Source organism: Salarias fasciatus, unplaced genomic scaffold, assembly GCF_902148845.1.
Source record: "Salarias fasciatus unplaced genomic scaffold, fSalaFa1.1, whole genome shotgun sequence".
Classification (NCBI taxonomy): domain Eukaryota; kingdom Metazoa; phylum Chordata; class Actinopteri; order Blenniiformes; family Blenniidae; genus Salarias; species Salarias fasciatus.
This window is the reverse complement of record NW_021941389.1, coordinates 485,679-505,000: the sequence shown is the minus strand read 5'-3', so window position 1 is coordinate 505,000 and position 19,322 is coordinate 485,679. Positions and strand designations below refer to the sequence as shown.

The 19,322-nt window shown below is 43.8% G+C and overlaps 1 protein-coding gene across 1 annotated transcript in view; it reads right to left on the bottom strand.

Annotated features, from left to right (window-relative positions):
* Nucleotides 1-19,322, bottom strand: part of cubn (cubilin (intrinsic factor-cobalamin receptor)) — a 149,550-nt gene that overhangs the window by 15,806 nt on the left and 114,422 nt on the right. Inside the window, 8 exon segments of the mRNA XM_030087572.1 lie at nucleotides 948-1,133; nucleotides 1,235-1,384; nucleotides 2,692-2,845; nucleotides 6,031-6,218; nucleotides 9,017-9,242; nucleotides 16,105-16,226; nucleotides 16,314-16,463; nucleotides 18,633-18,836. Of these exon segments, the coding sequence (XP_029943432.1) occupies nucleotides 948-1,133; nucleotides 1,235-1,384; nucleotides 2,692-2,845; nucleotides 6,031-6,218; nucleotides 9,017-9,242; nucleotides 16,105-16,226; nucleotides 16,314-16,463; nucleotides 18,633-18,836 (1,380 nt within the window).

Genomic DNA, 19,322 nt, shown 5'->3' with positions numbered 1-19,322 from the left:
GCCTGGGGGAGGACCAACGCCCGGGGGCGCCGTGGACCAATGCCTGGGGGCGCCAAGGACCAACGCTCAGGGGTGCCAAGGACCAATGCCCGGGGGCGGCGAGGACCAACGCCTGGGGCGCCGTGGACCAACAGTCAGTCAGTCTCAAGTGTGTTCAGACTAACAGGTTTCCCTCCAACATTGTATTGTATTTGCCTCCATCCATCTACATCCACTCTGAGCAGCCTTCACACAGCATGATGCTGCCTCCACCGTGCTTCACAGTGCAGTGCCGGTTTTCCTTCAGTTCTTGTCTCCTCTAAGCAGAGCTCCTTCCTCCATGTTTACTGTGTCTAAACTGCAGGCAGACTTCTGGCATTCCAGCAGTGTTTTTCTTCCTGTCTGATTTGTGGACTGCAGACTACTAGTTGTCGTGTTGAGAGATTGTGGATCCCTGCAGCTCCTCCAGAGTTCCCATGATCCTCTGGACTGCTTCTCTCATCAGTGCTCTGGTCTTCAGTTTAGGTGGACTGCCACAACTCAGACTTGTTCCACTGTGGGTGCGCCATGAAATACTTTAGCCCGGCTTTACTCTTCTCCACAAACTTCTCCCTGACCTGTCTGCTGTGCTCCTCAGTTTTGATGTCTCAATGCTCTGTGTCACGTAAAATCTGATGAAATACATTAAAATTTGTGGCTATAAATGCGATAAAAAGTGGAAAAGTTCGAGGGGGATCAATGCTGTTGCAAGTCTCCACATTTCTTTGACATTATTTTTACAGTCCTCATTTATGCGCTTTTGGTTTTTGACAAAAATACAGTAACAAAGTTTCCAACAGATTCAGAACAAACAAACCCCCCATATGAAACCAAGATATATTTCTGATAAATCTAACAGGCATCTACAGGAAAAGTAAATGCTCACGAGTGTTTCTACTTGGATCTCAGCATTCATTCAAGCTACTCACGTATGGCTTGGTATTCTGCCAGGAAGCCTCGCTCACTGAGCACAACATCAGAGTAGAAGTGGAGCAACATGGGACCGAAGGTGGTGAACGGTCCTGGGATGTCAGTCCCACACAAAGTGGCAACAGCGCTGCCACCAGCTGCGAGATCATAGATCTTCAGTCCATCGAAGGCACAGCTGGGATGACCTGAGCCGAAGAAACACAGCTAAACATGAGGAACCGAAGTCTGACACTACGCACACTGGCTCTACCAGAGTCACAAAGCTTGTGGATATAATGATACCTACTTTCTAATTGGAAGCTCTGAAAGGTGACGACAATCACTGTCTGTTGTCCAGCATCTATGGTGTAGTTGCAGTTTGAGTTCACTGGATAGTCATCAGGATAATTTGGAGAAACGACACGACCGCGGGAAGCTGAGAAGTTTGCTCCGCACCCTGGTGAAAATAGATGGAATTGACGTGTTTTGCTTCCTACATCACTCAATACTCTCATGCTGAGACACATAGATATGTCTAAAACTGAGACTGGACAATACAGGTGCTTCAGAAAATATTCAAATCATTTTACATACTCCTCGGTAACAGAGAATGACCTGCTGTGTTCTTATAAATCCTGATTTATTCACCACATTCTGCTCTGAACAACTCGCCATGGAAATATAATCTGAATCTACTTATTTCTTAAATTGGTGAAGTTTTTAACTCAGCTGCGCATACTTGCACACGTGGACATTCACACACGCACACGCACACACTAACACACACACCTGAGCCCATTTCACATTGGATGCAGAATAGATCCTGAGCAGATCCCTGGCGGAACCACTGGGTCACACAGCATCAGCCCCCATTGTAATTAACGACTGTGTTTCCACCGGATGCATCGTACTTGTACACACAGAGAGTTGCAAGTCTATTTTCTCCGCATACCGCAGCCAACAGGGAGTAGATTAAAGATGACGGACTTGTAATGTCACGGAAGTCGGTCTTGCACTTCATAGCGCATACACACCTGGTGGGTATAACTTCCACTGCGGAACTCCAGATCTGTTCTGCATCTGGTGGAAGAACAAGGGGGGCTAATGCTTGTGGCTAATGCTGCATGATGCAGTGGTTCAGCATCCAGTGTGACATGGGCTAAAGTGAAGCTTGTGGATCTGTACTCAGTGAAGAACTACAGATTTACTTGTTGTAATCTATCCAAGGGCACAGTGGTGAGTATTCAATATGAATTTGTCAGAGACACTTTAACGACATCCCAAACAGAACACCGTAACTGGCATGAGCTCAGCTGAAAGTGAAATCAGCAGCAGCAGGGCCAGCCCTGCTAGGTGGTCCCCGAGGACGCTGTGTACTGGCAGGGGCACCAAATTGCCGTCCCATGCCCCCAATAAAATGGACAGATGGACAGTCACTGCCCTGCACACTCTTGTGGGCACATGGAAAAACAGTGAATTCAAACATGTGGGACTCGATGTGTGGACATCCCTGCCCCCAACCCCATGTGCCACGCTCATCGAGGGCGCAAACAAGCCAGGACCGGTCCAGCGCAGTCCATTGTGTTTCAGTAAAATGTAATGAATATACCAACAAATCTTTCATGTGAAATAAAACCATTCACTCATCCATCTTAATTTTCTGACAGCTTCCTATTACTCATCCTGCAATGAAGGTGTAGCAAAAAAATTAGGCTTTAATGACTGCAACAAAAGACCAAGCATTGAAGAGACATGTGATCTCACTGGTACTGAAGGACACTGAGAAGCCTTTTCCAGCTTCAGCAGCCTGGAATCGGCAGTTAATGATGTTGTAAGGAGCCACGATGGGAGCTGGAACCTGGGAACCACAGCCTGTTGACAGCAGAGTGGAATCGGTTTGGCTCTGTCCAGACCACACCTGTAGACACAGGAACACAACACGTTATGACACAATTAAACTGAAGCCAAGACTTTCATGAATGTTCAGTTTAGAATTGGACATATGTACCAGCCAGTCATCTGCAACACCAGGTTCTTTCACCAAGCCCCACAGCGGATCACAACCTCCGCCTAATCACCACCAGAGTCTCCCTTCAGCATTATTTTGAACGTGAGATGTCTCAGTAACTAATCCTTTATCATAAATCCTCATTTCAAACAGATGGACTTCAAAGTGCCCACTGTTCAGTCAGTGACAGGTGTAAAATGTGTCCGCACCAGGAGTCCATGGCTGCCGGATTGCCAATCTATGTGGTGGGAATTATCACAATGTTATTCATCAATGCCTTGCATAAAGAATATTGCAAACTCATTTCATTTACATGAAGAAATGAGTACTAAGGCCAATGAAGCCGGATGGTGTGATCCGTTTACTGCATCAAACAGGACACGACAGACATTACTGCAGTTTGTGATGATTTCAGACAGATGCTCTATTCAAAGTCCGGCTGAACACACACAAATGCTGTTTCTTAAGTTTTTGTTTAGTTTATTGATTTAGAATTACATGGATAGTTTCCTTTCATTTACTGTCCAGTAAAAGAGGCAGCTGTAATTTGCAGCTGCAGTCCCTAGCCCGCTGACAATAGGCAACCTAAAATAAAGTTAAAATAAAAATTAAAGTACAAAAACAAAATCCATTTATACTTACAGCAGGCCTAAGCACAAAGAAAAAGAGACATTTTCTTCCCCTCGTCCATCAAAACCAGCAGACACAGAGACACTTTCTTCCTCCAGACCATCCTCAGTAATTCAGAAGAGTCGCCATGACCGTGCGTAACTGTGCCTTTAAGACAGAACTTCGATTTTCCCTCCCCCGCCTGTATGCCTGTCTTACCTTTCTGCTGCCGCTCCAGTTTCATCTTTGACAACAAAAAGCCGTCGCCCGGGGCCAGATCAGGGGAATATGGCGGTGGGGAGGCTGGCTGGTCACGGTTTTAGTTAAAAAATATGCTTTACGCACAACATTTGGTGCTATTTCTGTGCATAACGGGGCGTCCTGTGGTCTGCTGTCTGCTATGATGCGGCCATTTCCGGGTGCCTTCGTCTCCCTGCTTCTAATAACCGCCTGAGGATGATCAGTCTGGATCTCTACAATACTCCCATCAGATCTGCAATGTCATCAAAAGTCCTGCGTGGATCTACCAGGACGTCTGCTTCAGTTTTTGTGACGTTTTCCTCTGTTCTGGAAGTGGATTGTTGTCCTCTGCGTGCCTGGTCTTCGTGATGTAATCTGATTACTCTTAAAGGGCCCAAACCACTCAGACACCCTAATAATCCTTCTTAAAGAATGTCTGCAACATGGTGAGTGTTTCTGCTGCTGGTTTTCCCAATAGAAAACAAAATGTTTTGACAGAGCGCATATCAGTGGGTATCTGCAATCTTGAAAAATCGAAGAGCGGGGTGTCACTCTGTCAACATAAACAGTGACTGTCAGCTGACCGCATCACGGGGGAAGACCAAACCTGGCACAGTTATGCATGAGGCTATCCTGTAGCGACATCTAGCGGCCAAAGTCAGAACTTCATTGTATTTTTTTATTAATAGAATTAGTCCGGTTTCTTTTGGGTCCCCCCTCGTATAAACACAAATAAATATTCTTCATTTGTATGAAGAGAGTGAAAGATACAGCGGAGGTAAATTCCTTGTTTGCTGTGCAAACTGGACCAATGAAAGCCGACTCTGATTCTTTTTTGCAACGTATGTTTTTATGTCTATTCATTTACAACACTTTGGTTTCAGTAGTTGTTTTCAAATTGTTGTTCAAAAAAGTTGAGTTGAGTTTTTCTACTCCACTGTCAAACGTAAAGACAGAATTGAATTCAACAAATGTTACACTTTTTCCACAGAGGGAAAAAAATATTTGCAGTCCAATAATCAGCAGTGTTGAAAACCGTTTGAATAAATTCATTTAATGATAGAGAATGAGAAAGTTTGGGATTTTACCCTTATGGCAATTTCAGAAAACAGAAAGTCAGCAGAACTGAAAACATCTCCAGTAGAGAATTATCGTGACTCTGTTTCTAATTCATAGTGTCCAACATGTTTTTCTTTCTGGTGTGTGTGTGTGTGTGTGTGTGTGTGTGTGTGTTCTTGTATTTCTATCCTTGTCGGGGCCAAATGTCCCCACAAGGATAGCAAAACGTGGAACGACGTGCCTTGTGGGGACCTTTTTCCGGTCCTAAGTAGGAGAAACAGTGTTTTCTTGACCATGTTGTTGTTACTGAAAAAAGTAAAAGGTCAAAAACATTTCTTTAGGGTTAGGCTTTGTTGTGGTGTGGGTTAGGGTTAGGGTAAGGGTCAGGGTTAGGGGCTAGACATGAATGGGAGTCAATGGACGGTCCCCACAAGGATAGAAATACAAGACCGTGAGTGTGTGTGTGTGTGTGTGTGTGTGTGTGTGTGTGTGTGTGTGTGTGTACGCGTTTTTCTATCCTTGTGGGGACCAAATGTCCCCACAAGGATAGGAAAACCTGCACGATGTGCCTTGTGGGACCTTTTTCCGGTCCTGATGAGGGAAACAGTGTTTTCTTGACCATGTTGTTGTTACTGAAAACAGTCCAAGGTCAAAAACATTTCTTTAGGGTAGGGTGTGTTGTGGTCTGGGTTAGGATTAGGATTAGGGGCTAGTAAATGTATTATGTCAACGAGTGTCCTCACAAGGATAGAAATACAAACCTGTGTGTGTGTGTGTGTGTGTGTGTGTGTGTGTGTGTGTGTGTGTGTGTGTGTGTGTGTGTGTGTGTGCGCGTTCTTGTATTTCTATCCTTGTTGGGGCCAAATGTCCCCACAAGGATAGCAAAATGTGGAACGACGTGCCTTGTGGGGACCTTTTTCCGGTCCTAAGTAGGAGAAACAGTGTTTTCTTGACCATGTTGTTGTTACTGAAAAAAGTAAAAGGTCAAAAACATTTCTTTAGGGTTAGGCTTTGTTGTGGTGTGGGTTAGGGTTAGGGTAAGGGTCAGGGTTAGGGGCTAGACATGAATGGGAGTCAATGGACGGTCCCCACAAGGATAGAAATACAAGACTGAGCGTGTGTGTGTGTGTGTGTGTGTGTGTGTGTGTGTGTGTGTAATTTGCTGTGAAGTTTCTGGTGGAGGATACCTTTATGTAACTGGACTGGCAGGTTCCACTCTCATCTGGAATGTCAAAATCACTGTTGAAGCTCATCTCCACATGATTTCCTTCATGAGCAATGATCTGCCAGGAACACTCCACATTAGCTGGGAAGTTTTGAGGATAGTTGGGAGACTTGAATGTCCCCAGATCAGCATGAATCACACCTCCACAACCTGGCAACAAATGAATGAGTGACTGAACCACGTAATATCAATTATAAAACATTAAAATGAAATAGAAATAACAGTTGAAAGAAGTTTGAATAGTTGTCATAGAGCTGGGCGATACGGCCTCAAATCAATATCACGATAATATTGAGCAGTTCACCGTGATAACGATAAATGGACGATAACTACTTGGGGGGGGGGGGGCATTTAATCACAACTTTCTTGTGACAGTTTACCGTGGGCTCAAGAGGTGCAGACATTATTATTATACTATTTCTCTTTATATGGGGCCAATTTTCTTGAATTTCTATTAGATTTATCAAGATTAGGGTACAGAACATATCTATGTATCCTAACTTTCACAGCAACAGATGTACAAATCCGACAGAACTCTGCTGGTGATGTAAATGTCTTCTCTGTGGGCTTTAGGGAAAATCCGATGACTGAAGACTCTGGGAAATTACTAATGTTACGAGGTTCCAGATGTTTCCAGTGTGATGTGGTGTTTTGAGCAGCTGAGAATGGAACACAGCTGGACGTCTACCTGTCCCTGAGCTACAGATGAGCCCAACTTGTTTGTTTACAATCTCCTCCTCCATTTCCTGTCCACACAGCATCGCTTCAGGAAATATCTACATCCACGCAACATAACAAGGATTCAAAACGATGTAGTTCACCCGCCAGGCCTTCAGATGGCGCTGTCACTCTGACACAGAAGCTCCCAAATGGAGAAGAAGACACGGACTCGGAGCTGCACATGCAGCGTGATATAAACAAACAACACCAGAAGACATGACCTGTTCAATAAAAGAGCACGAGGAGCTTCTGCAGGAAATATCAGCCAATCGAGCTGATGAGGAGATTTACTGTCCAGGACGGTGGACCAGCAGTAATCTGCAGCCCTGCAGGCTGTTAGCCTGTAGCCTGTAGCGGCTAAACTAGCATGTCTCCATGCTGTGTCCAGAGATCATGTCTGCTGGTTCGGATGCTCAGAGGGTCGAACGGCGTCAGTCTGCTCTGCTTCAGCTGCTTCTGCTGGTTACTGTGATTTTAAACAGCAGTTGGTGGAGTCGCGTAGTGCAGCGTCTTCAAGGGACATGAACACAGCCCGCCTGCACAGCCAAAGCGGACTTGTTTTTTTTTTAAATTTCCAAATGTACCGACATGGGCAAAATGACGTCGGTTATCGTAGTAAACTTCGGTAACGATAAATTTTCGGTTTATCGCCCAGGCCTAATTTGTCATTTCCAGCATTTCTCATTTCTTCTATTGTCAGACATTGACTGTAACAAAAAAAGAAATGAGGAATTAAAGTCAGCTTCTGCACAAACTGGATGTTAAGACCAACAAAATACTTGAAAGTTGAGTAGGCAGTAAAAAAAGAAGAGTCCAGGTGCTGAACAGGTTTGTCTGTCAACCTTCGACCATAAGATCATGTTTAACAGTGTAAAACTCCAGACTGTTGATTTTTGCCAAACATCAGAATAGAATATGGCTTGATAGAATATGGAAAAGTGAAAAGCATTTTATTTGTGTTCTATGGTATGTGTGTTGTAATGTAACACAAAGCTCTCCAGCCATTTGTAAATTGTTGCATCCTGTTAGATTTGGATTTTACATTTTCACAACCTTTTGGATATACTGGTTAAGCTGAAAGTTAATGAAACTCTGCTAATTTTAAAGCTGCATTAAGGAGGTTGCACGTTGTATGTGAAACAGCGCCCCCTGCAGGCCTTGGGCGTAATGCAGCTTAGTGAAAAACTCGTCCCTGTGGCTCGCGTGCACGGAAGAGGGGGATTCCGTGTTCGCTCGTTTAGTAGCGCTCCAGTAAGATTTAAGTTTCTTTTCCCTGGTGGAGTCTGTGTGGAGCTGTGGCAGTGCTAGAAGCCAGTCTGTTCTGACTTCCTGGAAGATCCTGCTCAGTTGTTGCTCGCTAAGCATCTGGCGGAGTAATGGCGGACAAAATGAAACCTAACTAAATCAGGCCAGCTGGAGCGTGCATTACGTCATTCCTTTCAAATTCTCCCCAAAAAATTGTGGTGCCGGACCGGCACTGCAACTTTCAAGTGACAGTTTAGCCTGTTAGAGGTACTGATAATGAATATGTCAGGGCACATTGTACACATCATTAAAAATGTGTAACATATTTATGGTGGAAAATAAGTATTTTTAAAGCTGAAAAACTCCTTAAAGCAACACTAAGGAACTTTCAGTTTTTGTTGATTTTGGCGGCGCCAGTGGACAAAGCGGCAGTGTTTTGCCTGAAGGAATACTACAGTTCCCATGAGGCCTAGCGCGTGGCGTGGTAAAATGCTGCTCCCGGTGGCGTGCTGTCGGACTGAACTCGCCTTCATTTGTTTCCAGTGGCTGTGAGAAGGACGGATAGCGACGAGGTCATGAATCTAATGGTGGCTAAACAATGTTCTATCATGATGTGACGCACGCCGTAAAGCAGTCCGCACATGTGGAGTGTTTTAGTGAGCAGGGTTCCTACCACCCTCCTCACAGCTGCTCAGTCCAAGTGAAAGCAATACTGACGCCCTCAGGCCGTGACAGAGGGTCATTCAGCTAGTCGATGTATCATCACAAAAGATATAAAAATGTGTTATTAAGGTTGAAAAGTTCCTTAGTGTCGCTTTAATGCACCTTTAAATATGGCTGCACTGCCATTTTAAATGAAAGGGATGAAACCCACCATGGGCTGCCTCCAATCTCCCACAGACAGCCAGTAAGGCTTCTCACATCTACTGTCTGTCTTTGCATTAACAAGAAGAAAACATTTCTTTAGTTCGGCGAGAACGTACCTGAAGAATCAGCATGCCAAGAGGCCAGAAAACCTCCTTTGGATACAGAATGGTCCGCCAGGAAAACCACAGCGAGTCTGTTAGACCCGGACTGAATGGTTCCGGGAGAGGTGGATCCACAATACTGACCAATCACAGGGGAACCAGGGGATCCTCCATTGAAAATGGTGACAGAGTCCCAGCCACATGTGCTGTGGGGCTCCAGGTTAAAATAACTGAATATCAGCTGCAGAAAGGCAAAGAGAGAGGATCGAGCTTAGTCTCAACATACACAAACAACACCAAACAATAAGCACAAAGTCTGATTCAGTGATGATGTTTGATCATTCTGTTTGATTTAGATTTTTTTTTGTTGTTGGCCTTTATTCCAAAGTAGACCTCACAACATCTGCAACGACTATGAAGCACTGACTCTAACATGACCTGTGGTCAACTTCAGTATCTTGTTGATGACATTTTTCACAGCAAAACATAACAAACACAACATCGTAAATCAATAACAGTGTCTTAAGACAGCATGAGCAGTGTGTACTGCATGAGCAGTGTGTACCAAGGTTTCACCAGACGTGTTTAACATCTACGCGATGGCAGATATTAAACACAGCGAACATTTTGTTGTTGACAGATGAAGTAGTTTGAATGTGTTTGTGTGAGATAGATAGATAGATAGATAGATAGATAGAGAGAGAGATAGATAGATAGATAATAGATGATAGAGAGAGAGAGAGAGAGAGAGAGAGAGAGAGAGAGAGAGAGAGAGAGAGAGATTGTGACTTTGTAAGGTTTGTTCAGTGGGTACAATTACAGTTTGGTGTGGGGGCTCAGTGTGACCAGCATAATATTCAGGATAAGGGGGCTTGACCAAATATGGTCAAGAGGACAACATGCCACATTCTCCTCGATCTCTTCAAGGAGCCTAGATTCTCCCTCCATCGTGGTTTCATTGCTTGCAACCTCATAACCTCATCCTTGGTCTCTTGGAGCTCCACTCTGCCTGATCTTCAAAAAAAAGTCTAATTCTGAAAACGTCTTCAGGTCTCTCAATTTAATTGACAAGAGTTTTTGTTTGTGTGTGTGTGTGTGTGTGTGTGTGTGTGTGTGTGTGCGTGCGTGTGTAACCGAGCTGTGTGGTCGATGCCATCAGAGAACGGGGTAATTGTTCCTGTGGCCAACGTTTGAGAAACCTGATGGACCTTCAGTGGGGACATGGATTTGTTTTGTCTCCTACTAGCTATGACATTACACATCCTATCTCTTCTTCCACAGAGTGGTCCTGGTCTTTCCTGGAGCCATGCCTCCAGCTGGGGGGGTTCCTGCCCCTCCCCCCATCACTCCTGGACCCCTGCTACCTCCACAGCCTTCATCTCCTCCAGCTGCTCCTCAGTCCTTGATGGTTCTCCAGAGGTTGCTGTTCCTGCTTCCTGATGTTCTGTCATTGGGGTTGATACACCCTCACTAGTGCTCTCTGCTCCTGGTTCTCCTGGTTCTCCTGGTTCCCCTGGTTCTCCTCCTTCTCCTCCACCACTGTCAGGCTGATCCTCCATCACCAGTTAGTCAGTCTGAATCTTGAAGTCCCTCAGGATCTGGTCTTAGTGGTTCTCCACATCTTTTTTTTTTTTCTAACAAATGTATTTATTGTGTAGACTTTATAAGACATCATGAATACTGTACAAAAATATGTCCAACTGAGGAGTCTGACATTTTTTCTATTTTTAAAAAATTCCCCAACATTTTAACAAAAGAATATTGAACAGAATAAGACCTGAGTGAAAGACATACACAAAATATCATGAGAGAACGATCAGAAGTGGCTCCCTAGTGAGAAGTACGAAACACAAAGGTCAGACATAGGAGCCTGCACTGGTAGAATTGAGTTTTACATTCTCCTAATTAAGAGATAAATATCTCACTGATTCAGAAAAACAGAACGCAAAGTATCGATCCACCCCCACCCACCCAGATGTGCTATGCTCACTTTACAGGATAAATAATAATAATCTAATGGAGAAATTAAAGGGGGGGGGGGATAATAATAATAATAATAAAAAAATTAATAGCAGAGACAAAATTAAGCGATAATAGTGGTAGCAACAAAAATTATAGAAGAAAAAAACAATAAGTGTCATAACTGAAAGCAAGAATAAAACATTCACAAAGTAAAATGAAATTAATAAGTAAAAAGTAAAAAAAATAAAAGAAAGAAGGAAGGAAAAAAAGAGAAGTCGCAGTTAGCTGAGGGAGTCTAGTAAGGTTAGAGAGTTAACAGGAAAGACCGGGGTCCCAACTTCTGTGAAATCTTCTCACTGATCCTCTGACTGTGTGTTTGATTTTTCCGAATGAAGAAAAGACATTAAATCTTTCAACCAGGAGGTTGTGTCAGGGGGATTGGGACTCTTCCAGTGCAGAAGTATACGTCGCTCGGCTATGAGGGTGGCAACACAACCAGGTCGGCTTAGTATTTATTGAACCTGTCCGCCAGTGATACCCCAACAATAGCTATTAAAGGACCTATATCATGCAAAACCCATTTTTTTTAAGGTTTTTAGCATGCCCCAAAGTTGAATTCCCTTAAAAACCACCCCGAAAATGTCATTTGCCTTCATCCAGCATGTCTGAGTAATCTCTTTCAGTCTGCTGCTCTCTACAGCAGCCCCTCCCTTCGGGTAGAAAACAGCTCGTTTGAAACTCTTCAAACCTAAGTACGTCACAAAGTTGAACTCCTCCCCACCACTTTTCTCCCACCCCACCCCCGCACAGACAACAGGCCAACTCTCCTCTGACCAGCAGCAGCTGATTCGCATTTTCCACTGAGGAGACCCCCCGCCCCTTGCAGGCCCTGGGCAATCAGCGTTGCCGCTTTTTGTATCTCCGATTACGGATATAAACTTTAACCATCGTCTGAAAGCAACAATCAAGCAAGAGCAAGAGTCTGAAGGGTCTGCGCTTGGTGAGTTTCTAACAGGAAAAGACGCTTTGCGTGTGTTTGCGTGTAGAGAAGCTAACGCTAAAGAGCTAAAGCTAACCCTTAGAGACGCTAACGTAGCTCCGATTGGCTGAAGTACGCTGTCAGTAAAAGTCCACAAGGGGAGAGGCGGAATTTTCAGTGAAACTGAGCGTTTTCTCTTCCGGGTTTCAGAATTAACCTCCGAAAATCCTTTATTTAAGACAAAATGACTTTTCCTTAGCGCCAAAAATAAACTATTACCATGTTAATGCAATTTCTAGGGTTTGGACGAGCTAAAAAAGCATGATACAGGTCCTTTAAGGGGCATGGGGACAGGGGAGTGCCTAGAATTATAGAAAGGGAACTGAAAAATGACAACCAGAAGGGGCCAAGCCTAGCGCAGGAGAAAAATGTGTGCATGTGATCTGCAGGGGAAAGAGAGCACCTGATACATTTTTCGTCCAAGTCAGGAAAAAGTCTCTTCAGCCTGGCCTGAGTATAATGGGTCCTGTATAACACTTTAAGGTGAATCAGGCTCATACGAGCACAGCTGCAGGTGGAGCTAATTCTAAGTAGTGACTCTTCCCACCAGTCCTCATCTAGCGTCAGTCCAAGCTCCTTTTCCCATGAGTCCTTCAGCCATGAGAGAGGGAAGAAATTTGTGAAGAGAGCAGAACATTGTACATTGAGGTGATGTTATGTTGTAAAGTCGGTGGAGACATTATATTTTCTAGAAGGGATTTTCTCAGGCAATTCAGGAAAGATGTAAAGTTGGCCTTAGCATAATTGTGGAGTTGGAAATATCTACATCGACCCTGTATTGAAAGGCCAAACTTAGCAGCAATACTTTCCCATCTACCAAACGTTTTGTTCAAAAAAAGATCCTGAAAAGAGACCAGACCCTTTCCCTTCCACAAATTAAAAACAGAATCTAAAGAGGAAGGTAAGAAAAGGTGGTTATTACAGATAGGGGACAGGACGGAGGAAGACTTTAATCCAAAATGTTGCCTGAACTGTTTCCAGATGTTGAGTGAAGAACGAACAATCGGACTGTTGTTATACTGAGAAGGTTGTGATGTGAGTGGAGTTAAAAGCAGTGCAGGTAAAGATAAAGTGCAGGATTTAGCTTCCGTACGATGCCATGTGGTGTCAGGGGAGTGATACCAAGTTTCAAATTTCTGGAGGTTGGCAGCCCAGTAGTAAAATAGTATATTAGGATGTGCAAGGCCCCCTTCACGTTAGGTCTTTGGAGGGTCAACATTTGAATCCTGGGCGGCTCTCCCGCCCAGATAAAAGAAAGTTAAAGAGGCGTTTAGAGATTTGAAAAAAGATTTAGGGAGGAAGATAGGAAGAGTTTGAAAGAAATAAAAGCTGAGGTAGTATGTTCGTTTTAATTGTTTCAACGCGGCGTACCAGTGACAGAGGCAGCACACTCCATCTCTAAAGACCCGACTCGATCTTCTCGGTCAGTTCCACAAAGTTGTTCTTATGTAGTGAGCTAAAGGAGTGCAAGATGTTGACACCTAAATATTTAAAGCCAATAAGAGACAAACAGAAGGGTAGTGTATCAGGGGAAATCAGCTTTGCTAATTGGTTAAAAAGAGAACATGAACTTTTTGCAATATTTAGTTTGTAGCCACAAAACACTGCGAAGGTCTCTTGCAGGTTCACCACTCCATCTACACAGTTCACTGGGTCCTGCACATACAACAATAAATCATTAGCGTACAATGCTACTCTATGGTCAATGCCTCCTCTGATTATACATGAAAATAATGTGGACCTCCTCAGGGCTATGGTCAAAGGCTCTATAGCGAGTGCAAATAGCAGGGGAGAAAGAGGGCGGCCCTGGCGGTGCCAAAGAGGAAAAGACGGTGACATTTCTGAGTTCGTTTTAACTCTAGCCACTGGTGAAGACTATAAAAGACGGATCCAAGAAACAAACTTAGGGCCAAAACCATTTCTGAAGGACTGAAAACAGGTAACCCCACTCCACCCCATCAAGTGTAGGGCTGGGTACCGTTTTACGGTACCTCAGTGGTACCAACCGAAAAACTTCGGTATATACCAGTACCGAACAAGACACGTGCATACGGGTATCAGTTTTGGTTCTTCAAGTGGCTGCGCAGTCAATAAACATTCGCAGAAACAAACGTTCAGTTCTTCTCTTTTACTGAAAAAACGGTGCATCGCATCATCGTCTCACCGGCTCACACTCTTTTTCTAACAACATACAGAGAGCCTGCAGCGCCCTTCTTCCTCTGTGGTGTCTGTGTAAAATAAGGTTGAACATGCAAACAGCACACCTAGTGGCATGAAGCGCAAATGCAGTCATGGCGTTGTCTGTGCGCCGTGAAGGCACGTACCGAAAAAAGTACCGTTCAGGAACCGGTACCGAACGTGAGGTATCGAAAAAGTACTTGTACCCGAAAAATATCTAATGGTACTCAGCTCTAATCAAGTGCCTTCTACGCATCAAGCCAAATGACCATCTGAGGATTCACAGAGGCAGAGGGAGTCAGAATCACATCCAGAAGTCTACGTACCCTGGATGATAGTTGGCGGCCCAATAAAACCTGTTTGGTCATCCAATATGATGTCAGGAAGATGTCTCCTGTGGGGACGTGCACCTCTGACTTTAGGGAACTTTGGGGGGGAAGTTTGGACCTTCCAACCGGCGTACCAATGTCTTTGCCAATAGCTTGACGCCGTAGTTAAGCAAGCTAATTGGTCTATAGCTACCACACAAGGTGGGATCCGTGCCTTTCTTTAATATAAGAGAGATCAATGCCTCATTCAAAGTTGGTGGCAAAACACCTCGTTCTGGTGAGTCGTTAAAGACCTCTAATAACTAAGGAGCGAGCTGATTAGAAAATTTCTTAAAAAAACTCAGCTGGGAAGCCGTCTGGGGTTCCCAGCAGAGTATATGAAAAAGTATATGAAAATAAGATGTTTACACAGCATTGAGAAAGTGTTTCAGCTAAGCCATAAATGTTTAGAGTATGTAGTTTGTAAAAGGAAGAGACGGCAGTAAGACTGTCGGCCCCTGTATTTACCACTTTGTAGGCGTTCCAGATAACAGTGGGTAAAACGGTGGGTTCTCTTCTGTATTACTTAGATACAAAAGGCTGAGTTTGCACATTGTACTTTTCTTCATAACCCATGTGATGATCCATTTCATGTTATGCTCATTTTTATTTATTTATTTATTTTCTATTCTCGATGGTTGTAACAGGTAGCTCCTTACATCTTTCACCCAGCAGGGGTGAATAAAAATTGTCCTGTGTTGTCATTTGATATGCCAAACTTGGGTCACAGTGGGGATATACTCAGTGGTCAGGTTTGTGACTGGAAAAAATATGGGAAGACGATCTCTGGACATTTGTGTCCGGGGCAGGGACATGATTTAAGGGGGTCCAGCGCACACACCCGGGGCAGTTAGGATTGACACCACATGCCTACCTGAGGAACTCACCTGCCACAGAGTCACGCCCTGAGTGTTTGCCAGTGGGAGCTCTGACAACTTTGTGCCCATTGGATCCACTGGATTATAATACTATTCCTCTACGGAGCTGCCGGGCTGGAGAGAGGACGCATCGGAGACCAGAGGACTGAGGATTGATTACGGACCGTCAGTAATTATCTGCTAGCTGCCCACTCAGGTGGTCTCCTGTGGGGACGTGCACCTCTGACTTTAGGGAACTTTGGGGGGGAAGTTTGGACATTGAGGTGCATTTTATGTCAATTTTCTGGCACCCTGTGTTGTGCGGCGTTTTTCTGTTAAGTTTATTAGGAAGAGTGCTCGAGCGTCGAGTTGCTGGTTTTCTTCTGGGGGGGTTTCCTGTTAGAATTAACGCAGTGTTACTTTCATGTTTCTGGTCTGTTAATCGCCCCTGCTGACAGGTGTTTTTCACCGTGACCTCTTGAAGCATAGTGGCAGCGTCGCTTTGGAAGAGGCAGGCGAGTTGTTACATGTTTTTGTGTGTGCAGCAGGCCCAAGACAAGTTTCTCCCAAGGCAGAATAATAAACACCTTGACCTTACCTATGAATCAAAATGTTGTTCAGTGAAATGAAAATGTTCTCAGACATCCACTGTAGTGAGTTCATTTCTGGAAGTGAGCCCATGCATCAGAGCAGACATACCGAGATAGTGTGGCCCTCAGGAGCCTCGAGCAGCCAAGCACAGCGACTGGGACTGGGATAATTGCCTGGGTATCGGGGGCTGGCAATTAGTCCTCCTTCACCGGTCTGCAAACCTCCACATTCTGCGTGAGGAACGTGATCCATCACAGTTCATTTCAAAACAATACTGCTCTCATTATTATTCATCAGATGTCCAGTGTCTGCAATACCTGAGAAGAAGTAGGAAGCCTTGAATCCCAGGTCTCCGGGGGACTCGTCAGTCCTGAAGTTGACATACAGCTCTGAAGTGAAGACCACAATGGGAATGCTGGGTTTGGTCTGACCGCAAAACCTACCCAACAACTCCCCATCTGAATCACCTGAAGAAGGGAGAAAAAGACTTAGAGACGCTCCATTCAACAAGAAAATCATCTTCGAACAATTTGAAGTTACAATTGAGCTACCTCTGGGCCTCTATCATAACATGAAACTGTGAAAGTCCTTTGCAAAATTCAGACACTTTGCACCACATGCTTGTCAAACACCTTGAACCTAAACTGGTGACCTGCAGCCTCACTCCAGCCCACACTAAATAAAAATCAAAACAAAAAAACACATCGAGAACAGTAATTGTTTCCCTTAAAATACAGCCTTGCTGTGTTTCATCAATGTCAAAACTGTGCTTGTTGGTATTTTTCTCCACATGATTTATGCACAATGATGTGAACTAACAATAATAATAATAATAATAATAATAACAATAATAATAATAATGATAACAACAACAATAGTAATCCTCAAAGAAGAACCACATTTGTTCAGTTGAAGTTGGGCTAACAAATTACTGGATACTGGATAATACTGGATGTGTTGTGGTGAAATCTTATTTACACTGTTCAGCATTGCAAACTTCACATAGTCTGTTTTTCATTACATTTTAAGGTGTTTTGGAGGGAATGATTGTTCGTGCTTCAACTACTTGACAAACTGCAGCACGTGACAGCGATGAGTGTTTTAATTGAAGCTATGACTTTGTAAGATGGTGTCGTGGGCTCCTAAAAGGCAAAAATGGAACTAACTTTAATCTATATACTATTTTAAACAATGCAATTATTCAAATCATGATCATCATCATCATCATTCAAATGTGCAGAATAAATAATTTGTAAATGCCTATAAAGTTATAGTGGATTCTGCCTGGATACATTTGGTGCTGGTTGGTCTGCCACCTACTGGTAGGAAATGTTATTACTGTTTTGCTGGTATTGGACCTTCTTGGCTGAGTGCTGTTTGAGTGTGGGACCTCAGTGAATGGCCAGACACACCTGGATTAATCAGTTCATCCTATCATGAAAGACAGGAAATAAAGGTGCTGTCTGAACTTCAGGAAGTAATGGAGCTGTGCATGTAGCTCAACGCAGTACTTTGTGTGTTCTTGAGTAATTGTAAGTATCCCTCAGAATGTTTAGTCTGAGAAGAAGATCCTGTGACTCCGGAATGTTCAGTGTATGTTGAAGTTCTTGTGGTACGTTTCAGGTCTGTGTTTAGATGCTAACAGTCATGCTAATACTAGCTTGTAATGAGTGATATTATTTGATAGTAAGACATTTCATCATGCAGTTTGAGGTTTATGTTAAGTGCAGGTGTGCTCGGTTCACTTGAGGAATGTCTTGGTGCTTTCATTTGACTAAATCAGGATGGTTTCTGGAAGTACTTATTTGATGCTTATCTGGAGAGTTTGTAATTTACATCCAGTAGGTGTCACTGTTGGCTAGATCACTTATTCAACATGTCTATGTTCTGTTCAATGAGTGTGTAGCTTAATTCTTCTTGAAGACTGATGGAGTTCTGAATGTAGTTTGCTATTCATCTCAGTCTTGTATATCTTTTGTCCATTAGTTTAATGACTACTCTCCTGTTGTAGGACCACAACACAACACAACACCATACAACTCAAGCATGAGTAGAGGTCCCCATTCCCACCTACTCAGTCATGTAAGGAGTGGAATGGCTGCCTGTAATACTCCGGCTTTCTTGTAATAAAGAAGTGACTTCAGAAGCCCTGTCGTTGTTTGTGTGTCCTGACCGACAGGCGAGTGTCACCGATCCACGAGCATTAGTCCATGTGGGTCCTCAGCTACACTTAAAATGAAGAATCTAATTCTAGTAATTCATCTGTACTCCACAAGGATGAAAAAACAATGTCCCAGTGACAGCAAGATGAATTTTCTCTCATATTTATTTTCTTTGAGCCAATTGCTAACCCTGATTCTGCAATGAATCTGCAGTTAATGGTGATTAAAACCGCATGCCGCTAACACACAAACACAGATATATATATGTGTATGTGTGTGTGTGTGTGTGTGTGTGTGTGTGTGTGTGTATATATATGTATATATATATATAATATACATACATACATATGTATGTGTGTGTGTGTGTGTGTGTGTGTGTGTGTGTGTGTGTATTCTCCAGTGTGGTCTCCAGACAGAGTTGAGAGTTGTCTGATCATTTATTCATACCTGACACACACACACTCACTCACTCACCTAGACGGAACTGTAGGTAGTCCAGGTCACAGGTCTGATGGCTTTCCACGTGCAGATCATCAATCAGCACCACAATGGAGGAATTGGTGTGTCGTGGGTTCTGAATTAGCCACTCACAGTTGAGATTGCTGCTGTAGTTGGTGATCAGATAACCAGGGGAAGTAAAGTTTCCACCTGCTGGGTTGTTCAGAAGTCCACCACAATCTAGCATGACAAGAAAAGGTACAGACATTCACAAATCAATATCATCACTGTGAGGATCCTATTCCTGACAACTCCAGCTGTAAGCTGGACCTTCTCTTCCTGCGACATCACGATAGTCATATCACTTCCTGTTTCATCCGATCAGCGTCTAGTGGTGGTGTTGTCTCTCATTACTATCTTTTGGAACCTTTTCAGCTAAAACTTCACTGGAATTCACAGCCTGTTCATTGTGAATGGTTCAGCAATAGCACCAGCTCCGCCAACCCTGTTTTTCACTGTTTGAGCTTAGCATTAGTGATGACTCCTCTTCATCCTCATCGTCTTCCTTCTACTCATTGTGACTGCAGCTCCAGAGTTCAAACGTGAGCAAGAGATACTAAGAAACACCCAGAGACTATAGTCTAGTAGTGTATCCCAGGGTCCAGGGCAGCCAACATTTAGTCTAGCATGAAACTGCTGATAGAAAGTAATGGTAAGTATTGTAAG